This window comes from Xiphophorus hellerii, chromosome 1, assembly GCF_003331165.1.
Source record: "Xiphophorus hellerii strain 12219 chromosome 1, Xiphophorus_hellerii-4.1, whole genome shotgun sequence".
NCBI lineage: Eukaryota > Metazoa > Chordata > Actinopteri > Cyprinodontiformes > Poeciliidae > Xiphophorus > Xiphophorus hellerii.
In genome coordinates, this window is record NC_045672.1 from 17543259 (window position 1) to 17557325 (window position 14067).

Here is a 14067-nt window from a genome sequence, read left to right on the forward strand (position 1 = left end):
TTTTAAGGCCGTCACGTTATGTCTGGGAGCGATGAGTTAGTGGGAAGTTCAGAGAGAAGAAGATGAAGTGGATATCATAGCCTTTGTTTTTACTGTGGCTACTACAACTGTACTTTGCAAAGCCCTCAGTGACACGTACGCACTCAGCAGCCCTTGATTCCCAGGCCCTTACAAAAATTACAAAGGGCTTATAGAAGTGCTGCAAACAGGGCATTTATTAACATAATTCTCCATAAAAGCCTGTGAATGACTCTTTTGCAGCATGACATACAGTATGTACTCTGTTGTTTCTGTTAATAGATTCTGTGCAAGTGTATTTAATGATTTCATGTGTATACAAGTTAGTGTTGATTTTAAAAAAGCCACTTATTTGTAAGGTAACAGGTGACTATAAAACACAAAAGATTTGAACTGTCCGGCAGGTGGCAGAAATGAAGATGAAGAATTTTCAGCAAACTCCATAGCTGATTAATCTGTTGCTCATATTTTTTGCTTTTTGTCAAAAATTTGAATGTAAACCCACAGATGTGTGATCACTTTTATGTTTTCTACATGACAGAGTTGTTTTATTTTATTTTTTCAAGTTATTTGTAAAACACAGGAGGTTCTCGAGAAGTGACTGTCCTAAACAAGATATGTTTTTGTTTTATAATAATGGGAGGTTGTTTTTTAGCCTGAAACATGTTAATGTTTTCTCTAAGCCACTGTTTTATTTGGTTTGTATGTATGTGCTTTTGTTGCTGGTAAAACTAGTACATCAATGGAGGAAATACCAACAGAGGGAAAAAGTTTGTCACTTGGTAAATAAGCCAGGATAACCTTATTCTTTTAATGCTACTGAAATGAAAGAATAATTAATTTATTCACATCTACAGTGGTAGATGCAAATCTCAGCAACATTATTATCTTAAAGGGTCTTACATCAAGTTCAGGAAGTGATTCTTCTGGTGAGTGCCATGATTGTTTAGGTCTGAGAGTATTTACACCCTCCTGAATGTATCTTTTCATTTCTCAAATTACACTGCTCGTGATTGTAGTCATTTTAACCTTGTTGTAACAATCTACTAACTCCTTTAAAAAAAGTCCGTCAAGACTAAGGTTTTATGTCCTCCATTTACTCAGCAAATAACTGCAGTGAGGAACAAAAAGGAACCATGCTTCAGTCGAAAGAGGGGATTAATTAGAGATAAGAAAAAAGTGTCATCTTATTCCAAGACAAATAGGAATACAAATGTGAGCACCATAACTGAACAACATTCTCCCTCTGAGAACAATGTGGCATAAAGGAAAGTTCAGATTTACAGGCCATTAAATGCGTTATGCATAAGGTGGTAAATCAGTTCTCACTGTATTGGGGAAGTGCTGCCCGGCATTCATTTAGCTTATTGCATATGGGCTCAAATTACGTACAGATACAAGTGCACTTGTGCTGGTCAAGATGATTGAATGGAAGAAACAGGATAGGAAAATGTATTGGAAATATATGGTTCAATATATCTTTATTACAACCAATGGGCAATTTTATGCTTGGTTGACAGGGTGAAATGCATTTGTTTTATTATTATCAAATAGCTAATGTAAAAAATTTCATAGGAATCACAAAAAATAAAGGCCAACATAACACACAATGCAAAAAGCCACAAATGTTAGATATATGTTGTATTTTGGTTAAAAGATAACTGAATGAGACCCTTATGAGGAAATAAATCTCACTATATTACTGTTTTTCATAACGTATGTAAGACATTTTTTTTATGTACATAATTAGGATAATAAAGCAGTGGAAAAATACCCATTAGTTATCATGAAAGATACTAGACTGCCTTCCTCTGCTAACATACCGGAACCCAGTCAACTGAGACGTCCAGGGGGAGTTCTGCACTCCACCTATATGTCTGAGAGGAGAATCAGCTCAACCGCTGAGCATTACCTCAGTGCTTAGAGCTGCTGGAGCTAGAGGGTAATGAACAAGGGAGAAAAATTTGTTAGACATGAAGTGCCAGAGAAAGCAAAAAGTGGAAAAACTCAAGTAAAAAAAACACAAAGGCAAGAGCAGGACAAGCAAAGATTATGTCTCAAAAACAGCTGATATAAGGAAATATTCATACATTTTCATGAACAGGAATGTCATATTAACTTTAAATAGCTTTCAAGGATGCTTTTGAACAATTATTCCAAAAGCATCAGTAAACAACAATAAACAACTTTAACAAATTATAAGAACAAGATGAAAGTTTTGGTGCCCAAGTTTGAACTTGTTGTGGATTTTCCTTTCAACCAGACCAAACCAAAGACTCAAATACATAAACACACCTTCAGCAGTTTATGGACATATGTCCCTTAGCAACTTGCAGGAAGACACATATCAACGATCTGATGGCTGACCCAATAGGTGTGTTCAAACACAACAACAATCCCACATGCATATTAATATTAGTTTGGGAATAGATAAAGTGGGCTAATAAGCTTCTGGAATTAGCTTAAAAATCAATATGGGTGATTGATTCCAAGTCTCAAAACTACCTGAATGTCACATCGTGGCCACCATAAAATTCCCATGTCTAGTGTGTCCTGTCTGTGCTAACTGTGGACCTTTGGAAAGCACTTCAGCACAGCCAATAAAAAAAACATTTGATGCTCTACATTAAACACTTTCCTGAATTTCTAGTTCTACCAAATTAAGATTAATTAGACGTAAGCCCCTAAATATTGAGACCTGACTTGAATGTGCTAGAGGATATGTGGAGGTAACTAAAGATGTGAGGCTTATTATCAAAATTAAGACAGAGGAAACATCCAAAACTCTGGTCAGCAGCTATAAAACCGAATTCTTATTGCCAAAAATATTTTTCAATTGATTAATAAGAAGCCTATTAACAATTTTCTGTAAGTAAAATGTAAATGACAATAGATTTTTTTTCCCTCAAAAGTTATATTGCTTTTATATTAATTTATTACCTTTGAACAAAAAAAGAGAATAGAATAAGCACAAAAACAAAGCCAAGTAATTTAAGGAGTGCAGGTAAATGTGTGTAAAATATAACATCTAGAAGTTTATGATTTATGAAATTTTCTAGTTAAAAATGTATCATTATTGGACTCATAAAAAGAAACACAACAGTAACTTGTGTTTATATAGAAGTTTTTTTTTCTTTTTCTCTTTTACTGACATCATCATTTAGATCATTACATGTTCCAGTTTTACAATATTTTTAAAATAATGACACTGGAAGATTTTCCTGACTACCGTATTTATGTCCATCAGAAGTCCATGGGTAGCATTCCGACACATAATTCTTCTGTAGGCAACAACATACAGTTTGTTTCAAGGGCTTTTCAACACAGTGGTGAAAGACAGCAGTTACACAGAAAATTGAGAAGAACCACAGGATTAGTTAGGCTTTATGAATGTCACACAATTGGCTCAAGGTATAGAAAGTAGACAGATTAAGACACAAAGTATTTAAGCAAGGCCCGTGTGTGTATCTTCAACAAACCTCATTCACTGCATTTGATTTAATGACATTCAACAAAAAGCAATATTTTGTGGTAGTACACATGTTCATGTTTCACTTAAATTGTATATATATATATATATATATATATATATATATATATATATATATATATATATATATATATATATATATATATAAATTGTGATTAGATTAGCAGCATAAATTTCAGTTTTGAAACACATGGGAGTCTATACATAGCAGTAGCTTTAAGCATTGTTAGACAAAAGACATCATTTGAAGCAGCTATAAACATTAGATAAATTAGCATGGCTACACAAGTGCAATCATCTGTGGGTTTTAGTCCTTGGTGGCCTTTAGGCTACAGAAAGCCACATGTAGGTTTTCCATCCTCAGGCATGTCCATTAAAATAATTTTCCACAGGCAGTGTATGTACACATTAGTACACAAGCTATATGTTCAAATGGTCGGTGTGGGTTTTTGTGTGTAAATATCCACGAGTTGGAGGAGTTTTCGGCAGTTCACATTCTGTTCTTAGACTCCTGTTGGATTCTCCAGGAGAACAATTTTGTCTCGGCAGTGTGTCACTTCAGTTGTGTGTTTGGTAACAAGAACTGAAAGAACAGGGCTCAAGGCCAAACTTAAAGTGACATAGATGTTCAATAACAGAGAGTTTAGAGAAGCACAAACCACTGTAAAAAAAAAAAAGCTAAAAGAGAAAGAATAGGAACTTGGGTGTAGGCAGTGTTTATTTTACATTCTTTATCAGATGTACTGCATCCTAAGACATTTTTTCATGCTTCCTGCAATATAGGCCTTGGCAGACACTATAGCTTATCCCATAAGACAACACATCCTTTGTGAAGCACATCTTCTGTGTAACAGGGCATTCTGTCAGCGTCCCATATTAGATGTACTTTATGCATATGTTATGTATACAGACTGTAAACAGTACACAGGGATACATTAGAACACACTGACCGCCCCTGTCATTTGAGCTAGCAGTTAACAGGACTAGCTACAATGTTGTCTCTAAAAGCTCAACACTCGGCTTGTGTGTGTGTACAAGCTTTCCATTCCTCTCGTCTCTCCCGAAGATACACATGCACAGATACGAATGTACGCCACACATCAAGCTTGATGGAACGATATGTCAGTGAGAGGAGCACTCAGACGTTTCCTTGGAGCATTATAATACACTCAGCTGAGCAAAAAACTCTAACTATGAATCTTGTTGCATTCACTGGGTACAGCAACTGTTGTGCTTTTATTTGGACAATATTCAAGACACTGAACTGTTGGGAGAAAGAATGAGTAGCTAACGTCCAACTGTAGATTTCCAGGACTATAATCATACGTTCCCTATTTCCTGTCATAAATTACCGTATCTGTCAAATCATAAGGACTCATAGACATACAGCACTCTCTTAAAATGGATTGTGACCCAAGTGAGTTTTGGAGCACAGTTAAGTCAGTTTAATACTTAAATGTTATTCATTCTAGGGCATGCTACAACTTTACAGGGCGAGTAGTTCTACAAAAGCAGAATGATACAAGTTAAGGAGGAACAGTAAATGGCAACCCTGCCTGTTCTACATTACTGCATTTATGCATAATAGATTGATACAACAGCTGAGCTAACAGGATACTAAACAACTGAGATACATACAACAATCAGGTATAACATAGAGTGTTTTCTCTGTTTTGCTGTTGAAACAGCCCTGACTTTTCCACCAGATCCCTAAAGGTGTGTTGTGTATCATCAGTGTTAGCTGTATATCCTTCTAAGGTGCTTACACAAATGTATAGACCAGGGCGCTTTGATTCTTTCTGGTAAACTTTCACTCTGTACTTCTGAAAGAAGACCAGACCATCATGCAGCTGAAGCAGCTACGTATTTAAGAAGGTATTGCCAAAATGTTTGTTGACCAGGAAGGAGAAAAAAAAACCATAAAGATTCAAGAAACAAACTCATTGATTGACAAGCACCAAAAATATAAATCTAATCCCAGCACCTTCTTCATAAGAGAACAAACAATGGAGTAACACAAAATTTATTCAGTCTGGGTGCTGATTTATTTCTTAAGCATAAGAGGCAGTCCACTATGCATATCATGCAGGACAGCAAGCTATCCTCCATGTTCCTGGTGTTCTTTCTTTAGTTTGCTGGATACTCTGTTTGTGTTTCCCACTATAAGCAAACATCACAAGGGTTCCCAGCATAACATTGAGCAAGCATCACATTGACTCTGCCGGCTTGCTAGTTCTCACAGTGAATCTTGATTCCACTTGTTTTCCATGTGAACAATGCACATGCACCAGTATTAGCTTCTTCTTCAATTTGAGCTACAGTTGCTCATCTGTTGCATTAGGCCACACGGCACACTTATCGCTAAACACATGGATTAGTCAACCATTGTCCCTTCCTTAAATCCTCATTGTTAGATACTAACCACCACAGGCTGGCATGCCCCTCAAAAGAAGCAGTTTTGAAGATGATCACAAGTTAGCTCTCGTCAAATTTGCTTCCAACCATGACAACCCATTTTCTTCTAACACATTATCTTTGAGGGGAAAATGCACTCTTGCTACCTAGTATATCCTTCCCACAAACAAGATACACAATAACAGAGTCCAGTGTTATCTACTTCTTCTGTCAGTGATTATGTTATGGGTAATAAGTGAATGTTTTTTCAGCCTAAGATACAAGAGGGAACATGGCAGCCTTCATCTATAGTACAGGAAAATAGGTGCCTTAATTTGATTTACTCCAGAAGGACGTAGTTTACTAATTTGGATTTATTGGTTGGGAGAAAATGACAGGGGAAAGTAGGCATGAAGAAGTAAAGCATTACATTAAGTCAATAAGTTAGTATTAATGTTTCTACTGCAGCTACAGTACCGCTTAATGTTGTCAGCAAGTTTCTACATAGATTTTAAAATGCTAACAATTATTTCATACCTGAATAACAACCACAAAAAATATGTAACACTCCAGGTAAATGACAGACCTTATAACACTCAGAGTAACTTTAGTTGAGCTCCTTCTTTGGTTGAATGTGGTTCTAAAAACAATGGACAATGCAGCATAAAGCATAAATAATCAAAATCATACATAAGGTCGGTTTTCTGCAATATATATAAAATGCACCTGACATCAGCTTCAAGATAAAGTACATGACATAATAAAGCTTCTCCTTAATCTCTTCATAACATGGAATGATTTGAAGTCCAGAACAGCAAAGATTTATGTTGGGCAGTGGTGTTAAAATCTAACTTCACAGACATTTATAGGTTGTGGAGTGTGGGGCATGTCCTAACACGGAGGTTATTTCAAGCACAGACATTTTACAGAGTTTCTTAGAATTAAGTAGTGTGTACATCCAGACATTTTGCGATTTTGTCAAATGAAAACACAGTGCACATTTTCAGACAGCTCCCACTTAAATTCATAGAGATTTGCTAAACAATTTACAGCACCTGTGGGGCAGGATGTAAAATGTCTCTGCTGCTACTTTCAGTGATGATTTAGAAACCCTGTAGGTTACTAGAACAGACATTGAGTTTCATTTGCAGCATACCAATTAAAATGGTTGAGATTGAGATTAAAAAATAGAATAAGGAAATCTATGTCCAATGGTTGTACATGGTTGCAAAAAAAGTGTTAGGTTGTGCCCCGCTCTCCCTTACAGTCAAAGAGAAACAGGCACTGACTCTGAGCAATACAGTGAAAATATTCCCTATATCCTTGAGCATTGAAAACATAAATGAGACATGTATTTAACACAATAAAAATATACTACAAAAATATCAAAAATATACAAAGTAAACATTCTCATCGTTCAGTTCAGACAACTCTTCTAGTTGTCTGAACTGATTAGCCCAATAGTTTGGGTTATTAGTAGAGATAATTGCTTGTCCCCACATTGACCTCTAGTTTATACTAAAAGAAACAGAGCAAAGGGATGAATGCTAAATGCAAGTCTCTGCTTGTACTGAAACACCATTATGACTGTCTCAGACTCTCTCTGTTGCTCCGATGAGTATTCCCCCAACAGAATAGTGTGATTCTGTTTTTCTTTTAATCGGGGCCTCGGCAGTTTGAGTAGCAGGTTAAAGTTGCCCATGAATTCTCACACCAGACCTTTTGTCATTACAAGCTAGGTTACAAATTCATAAAAAATGCTAACACTAAAATGATCTTGACTGTCCATTTTTGTCTGGAGCAGTTTAAGTAATATAATACATACCACTGGTCCCTTTATGTTGCAATAATGAATTATTATTTATTAGGCTACTAGTTGGCTACTGATGCAAGCAGGACAACCACTGTTACAAACTATTTCTACTGTATAAGACTAACTCCATGCAGACATGAAAATGTCCTAAACAAGATGACTGGCAGTTCTGGAAAGTGCACTGTTTATTCTGGCTGATAGGAGAACTTGAGGTCTTCTCCATCTACCCTTTGTGTGAGTTCATCTTGCTCTCATCTTGTTCTGCTTTCTTATCCTTGGTACTATAATTCATGAGCAGAGGGAGACATGAATTCACCTTCCTGCAATACTAACAATGTTTGACCTTCCATTGCAAGTCACATTATACATCTGTACGCATTTTAGTGATATTTACGAAATTAGTATTGACCAGAGTGCAGTTTCCTGTTTTTTTGCCCTCTGGTCGGAAGTCCTCAGTATTGTGGTTAACAGGCTCCTGGATCTCAACATAGTCAGACTTACTGAGGGTGGATCCGCTCCCACTTCGACCACTCTTCTTCAGATCATCAGCAGAACTGCCTTTAGGCACACTTGGGATATTCAGATACTGTGCTTGTTCTTCACCCTCTGTCTCTCTGTGGTAGAAATAGTTAAAATTTGATACAATGACAGGCACGGGCAAGGCAATAGTCAGCACACCAGCAATTGCACAGAGAGAGCCCACAATTTTTCCTCCAATAGTGGTCGGTACCATGTCTCCGTAGCCTACAGTGGTCATGGAAACCACTGCCCACCAAAATGCTTCAGGGATGCTGCTAAACTGTGAATGTGGCTCATCTGCTTCTGCAAAGTAGACAGCGCTAGAGAAGAGAATTACACCAATAAACAGGAAAAAGATTAGGAGGCCCAGCTCACGCATACTGGCCTTCAGTGTCTGTCCTAAGATCTGGAGACCCTTAGAGTGACGTGAGAGTTTGAAGATGCGAAACACCCTTACTAGACGAATGACACGGAGTATGGCCAAGGACATGGCCTGCTGGCCAGCCTGGCTATCCTCTGGCCTTTCCGCAAGCTCTGTGCCCAGGGTGATGAAGTATGGAATGATTGCCACAATATCTATGATGTTCATAATGTTACCAAAAAATCCAGCTTTGCTTGGACAGGCAAAAAATCGAACGAGGAACTCAAAAGAAAACCAGATGATACAGAGGGTCTCCACAATGAAGAAAGGATCTGTAAAATATGTTGAGGGGTCATACGTAGAGGTGGAGTTGGACATGGAATGCAGTGGGTAATTGTACATCTCCTCATCTTCATTTCGGAAAAGTGGCAGTGTTTCCAGGCAGAAGCTTACAATCGATATAAGGATCACCATGACAGAAATGATGGCAATGATTCGAGCTGGACCCGAGCTCTCTGGGTATTCAAACAGAAGCCACACTTGTCTCTGAAACTCATTTTCTGGCAGTGGTCTCTCCTCTTCCTTTATAAAACCTTCATCTTCTCTGAAAATTTCCATAGCCTCCTCACCCAACTCATAAAATCGGATTTCCTCAGAAAATATGTCCAGAGTCACATTGACAGGCCGGCGAAGCCTCCCACCAGATTGGTAGTAATACAGGATAGCATCAAAACTTGGTCGATTACGGTCAAAGAAGTACTCATTCCGGAGGGGATCAAAATATCTCATCCTTTTCTTGGGATCACCCAGCAGCGTATCTGGAAACTGAGACAGGGTCTTCAGCTGAGTCTCAAAGCGCAAGCCTGAAATGTTGATGACAACTCTCTCGCAACACTCATGGTCTGGCTCTGGGTCATACTGGTCATGAGGCTGACCTGAATGCGTCGCTGCTTCATCTGCAGGGTCGCTGGTGGCAACCGTCATGGTGGAGGAAGATGGGGCCTGCAGCTTTCAGACAGGATGGGGCCACAGTGGGCTGGATGTGAAAGTTCTTTGCACTTGTGGGATGGGGCACAGGCACCTCTGCCTGCAAAAAGCTAAAAGGACAGAAAGGGGAGAAAAGCTGCAATATTAATGTAACCACTTGTTACATTAATAACAAGTGTATTTACTATTAAGTGAAACAAATGCTAAATTCAAACTGAATTTATTTTTTAGATTCTAAATCACTACAAAGACAAACTACCTTCAAGTGTGTTGTATAGATTTCTACAAAAGGAGTAGATACTGCCAAGCAAAGCAGAATTAGTGACTGGGGTTGAACAACAGGAGTCTCCTTGACTCTACTGAGTTTAAATATTAGGTTAGGAGTTCTCTCTCACATAAGCGCCCTGCAGGATCAATACTCTCACCATAATGCTGTATCCAATTTTACAGGGTGAAATTACAACAAGCAGATCTGATTAAAAGTTGAGTGCTTCTCACATTCTCAAAGGTGGATGCTCAGATTATATATGTGACTGGCATTTTTCTAAAAACAAAGAAATTCAAGTTTCTATTGCTTTATATTTCAACTACATTTGGGAGGTAGTTCACATTATCTTTAAGATAATTTAGCTTTAAGATGTTATGAAGTTTAAATCAGTATGCCTGAATACAATCTGAACGTATGCCTATTTGTCTGTTAAAAATATACCTTGATGACAATGGCTCAGGTGATGAGTTTGGTCCAAAGTAAATCCCCTCTGAGAGATGAGCTCGTTTTTGAAGGGCTATCAGTCCCCAGATGACTCCGCCTCTGCTTCAAGGCGGCAGCGGGACTACAGGAGGGGGGACAAGGTGTGAGGATGCTGGATCTACCCCCCTCCCCTCTGCGTCCTAACAGAAACATGCTGGGCAAAAAGTACTACAGACTGAAGCTGCTTGGCTAGGTTATGCTGGGAAAGGCGATTTATCTTAAGATCATTTGAAAATGCTGTCATCAGCAAAAGCGGACCTCTGTTTTCTTCAGAATAACATGCGGACGCGACAGGCGGCAACAGCCAAGGTGATCCTCTGCAACCTCTTATCAGCAGAGGCAGTGAGGAAGGGAGGCTGAGCGGGAAACGCTGCTGGCAGCATTTTTATTCAGACACCCCATGCTTCAGCAAATATGTAAGGCGCAATCACCTGTTTGATTCTCAGACATGTTTCGCCCCGAGGGGGTTTGCATCTCTTTTAGTCTTGAATTGTGGTTTTTAAAAGCCAACCCCATGTACATTTCACCATCTTTTTTTTTTTTCTAATGGGAAATATCCATGAAAAATAACAAGTGATGCGCATAACAAGCGGATGCTTATGTTCACAACCCATTCCATGGACACGCAATCCTCCGATTACGTATTTAATCGCTAATATGTACTTATGTTTTCTCCATGACTTTTAAAATAAAGCAGCCAGCCAGGTTCATGCACTGGGATTATCATACATTTAACGGCATCTTGTTCGGTAAAGTCGGGTTAGTTTGGAACGACAGGTGCCAGACATGCTCAAGCCATTTGCAGCCATCCTGTTTGGAAGGACAGCCACAACAGTCTTCATGCACTAAACAAAGCAGCATAGCATTATCTTCGTAGTATAGGATTGCTTCAGAGGCTAATGGCATGCAGGAATTCACCGGGATTCTCTTGTTGCGCAGACGCATGGATTTTTATCCAGTTTGTTTCTTCTTTTGAGTTGCCTTCAGGTCGTTCTTCTGCTCCTTGGCATCTGTCCGTCTCAGCATTGGTTTGACTAACAGCGACAGCGGCTATGTTTTTGTCATCACGACTATCTGTTTTTGAACCGCCGGCTCGTCTTCTAGTTTCTCATATTTCACCGTAATTCACCATAGTTGAGATGAGTGGGCTGCAGTTGGGCATTGCAGCGCATACTAAAAGCTTCTTGTGCGCCTCGCCCTATCCCTCTGCGCTCCGTCTTCCCCGACTCTCCCGTCCTTAGTGGTTCACATTAAAGAGGAAGCGTCGACCATCACAGTGTGGGGGAAACACGCGCTTCTACAGAGTGAATAAAACACAAGTGTTTCCCAAATGTTGCAAATCGATCGCTTTAACAGATGCAACTTAATAACCTGATTTGAAGGAATTCAACCTTTTATTTTTGGTGTTATCACAGAAAAAACAACAAGAGCTTGTTTTATATTTCTTTTCGTAGGTATCCATACCTTGTGAACTGCTTTTAAATGGACAGTTGTTACTTTTTTTTTTTTTAAATGTAATTATTTGAAAAGTGTGGCGTGTATCTTTATTCAGTCCCTCAGATTTATATTGTATTTTCCACAATTACTGCTGCTACAAATTATTTCATGAATGTTTTAGCCCACAAATCAAAAATGGGGCAGATGGAGAACTTATTAAATGCCAATGACTTCTGCAGATTGCCCTTTTTTGTATTGTTGTTGCATACATTTGAACTGGTTGCTGTTACTTAATTGTGCATTCTATTTTTTTCCCCAGATGGGACAGGTTCATTAATGAAGAGCGGAAAATAAGAAAAATAAAGCTAATGAAAAAAAAAAAAAAAAACTCTGCCCAATCTTTTCTACATAAGGACTTAAGTCCAGTTTGATTGAATTGAGCATATCTGGCTGCAATATTTTGGTATGTCTGCAGTTGTGCCACTCTCTTTCTGTTTTGAGGTCATGGACTGAACAGTGCTGGAACAAGTTACATGCAGTTTTGTGGTTACAATGTGACAAATGGGGTATGAATACTTTTGCAAGCCTTTGCTTAAAACCTTTAGACACCAGCTAATATGTGAGCCACTTAAGGTAGATGTTTAACGCAAAGGGCTTCATTATCATTTAGACAATTAACTTTTTTATCTCCTCATCTTCATTCAAAACAAACAAAACTAAATAAAAACATGCTGCCATGTTATTAATGTTCTCACGAAGGCAATTAGCTGCTCTTTAAATTATTAATCACAGGAATTAGCATGTGAAGTTTTGCTTCTGTTTTCACTTGTTTTTCTTACCTATAGTTGTAAAAGTAGGGCAGGCGGGAAACCCAGAGGTCTTCAGGCTTATACCAATACCTTCTCCTGATCTATACCACCCAGATTCCACTTTTATTTCCAATCTCTTTGTGATAAATGTGCAGAAATAATAAACATTAAGACATTTGACAAATCAAACAACTGCAGGTTTCTCTACTCAGAGCTGGTGACCAGTTTCTGCACTGCTATCTACCAAGAACAAGAATTTGTTCCATTACAAATGTATTTTATTTTAATTATTTCGACACACTGTGGTTCCGTTTCATAGGTCAGTCCCAGTCCTTATTATTCCAGATCCCTAGAATCAATTAATGTCTTAAATGCAATCTGTCTGACAACAAGTAATAGGCTAAAAATGCTAAATAAAAGCAACAAATAATTAATTAAATGAATTAATGAAGTTCAAGCACAGTTAAGAAACAAAATCATTTTGTATCAACCAGTCTGGAAGGGGTTACAAAGCCATTTCTATGGCTTTGGGACTCCATGCAACCAAAGTCAGGGCTATTATCTACAAATGGAGAAAACATTAACAGTGGTGATGCTTCTTAGGAGTGGTCAGCCTACCATAATAACACCAAGAGCCACACTGATGACTCATCTGGGAGGACACAAAAGAACCCTGAACAACATCTAAAGAACTGTGGACCTCGCTTGCGTCAGTTCGGGCCAGCATTTTCTGATTCAACAATAACAAAGACACTGGACAACAATGGCATCCAGCTCAGAGTTTGGAGCTAAAAGCTATTGCTAACCAAAAGGAGTAGAAAGGCCTGTCATCTTTGATGGTCCCTGGGAAAATCCTCACCTTTTTTCATGCAGTCAGAAAGGCAGTGGTAAATGAGTGGAGGATGGCAGTGGGGAAGAGACAAAATGAAGAAATAAGGTTATGACAGCAGACTGCAGGGGAGGAGCTTCGTCCTGGATGACCTTTGCTGTTTCTGCAGCATGTGATCATTCACTTACGAACTGCAAAACCTTCAATTTACTTAGGTAATGCACTGATGTATGAACCCACAGTCAACCAGAGTGCACATCAATACATTTGTTTGAATTTCACAAAGCACACTGAAAAGAAATGAGCAGGTGTAGAAAATAGATAGATTTTGTAGCTACAAGAACATACACATGCAGCATTACAAGCAGTTCTGTCACATGAAAATTTCTGTTTTCTGTTCTTACATCACAACACAATAGAAATACAATATTGAAGAAAAAAAAAACTAATTTAACTTATTTTAAAATTTGATTCCGGTATAGTGGGGATGTTGCTATGTTTGTCAGATTTATTAGTGATTCTAAATTTAGGTGTAGCAGTAAATGTCTTTCTCATTTATCTTACGCATCTGTCTAGTACCTCCACTCATCCATTATCTGTACTCTGCCTCTCTTCAGTGGGCTTCTGGGCCACAAGGGACCCTGAGTGGACCAAAGCAG

General features: G+C 38.4%; 1 protein-coding gene across 3 annotated transcripts; it reads right to left on the minus strand.

The window, feature by feature from the left end:
* Positions 1 to 1644: 1644 nt before the first annotated feature.
* Positions 1645 to 13728, minus strand: kcna2b (potassium voltage-gated channel, shaker-related subfamily, member 2b). 3 transcript variants are annotated; one of them, XM_032565962.1, is made up of 3 exons: positions 11252 to 13728; positions 10292 to 10415; positions 1645 to 9692 (listed from the first exon to the last, which is right to left on the minus strand). In XM_032565962.1, exon 3 carries the CDS (start codon positions 9577 to 9579, stop codon positions 8077 to 8079), a length of 1503 nt encoding a protein of 500 aa, XP_032421853.1. In that variant the 5' UTR covers positions 9580 to 9692; positions 10292 to 10415; positions 11252 to 13728; the 3' UTR covers positions 1645 to 8076. The 3 variants fall into 3 exon arrangements, with proteins under 3 accessions (XP_032421853.1, XP_032421845.1, XP_032421860.1); XM_032565954.1 differs by having other exon boundaries at positions 10292 to 13728; XM_032565969.1 differs by having other exon boundaries at positions 1645 to 9718; positions 10292 to 13728.
* Positions 13729 to 14067: the final 339 nt, after the last annotated feature.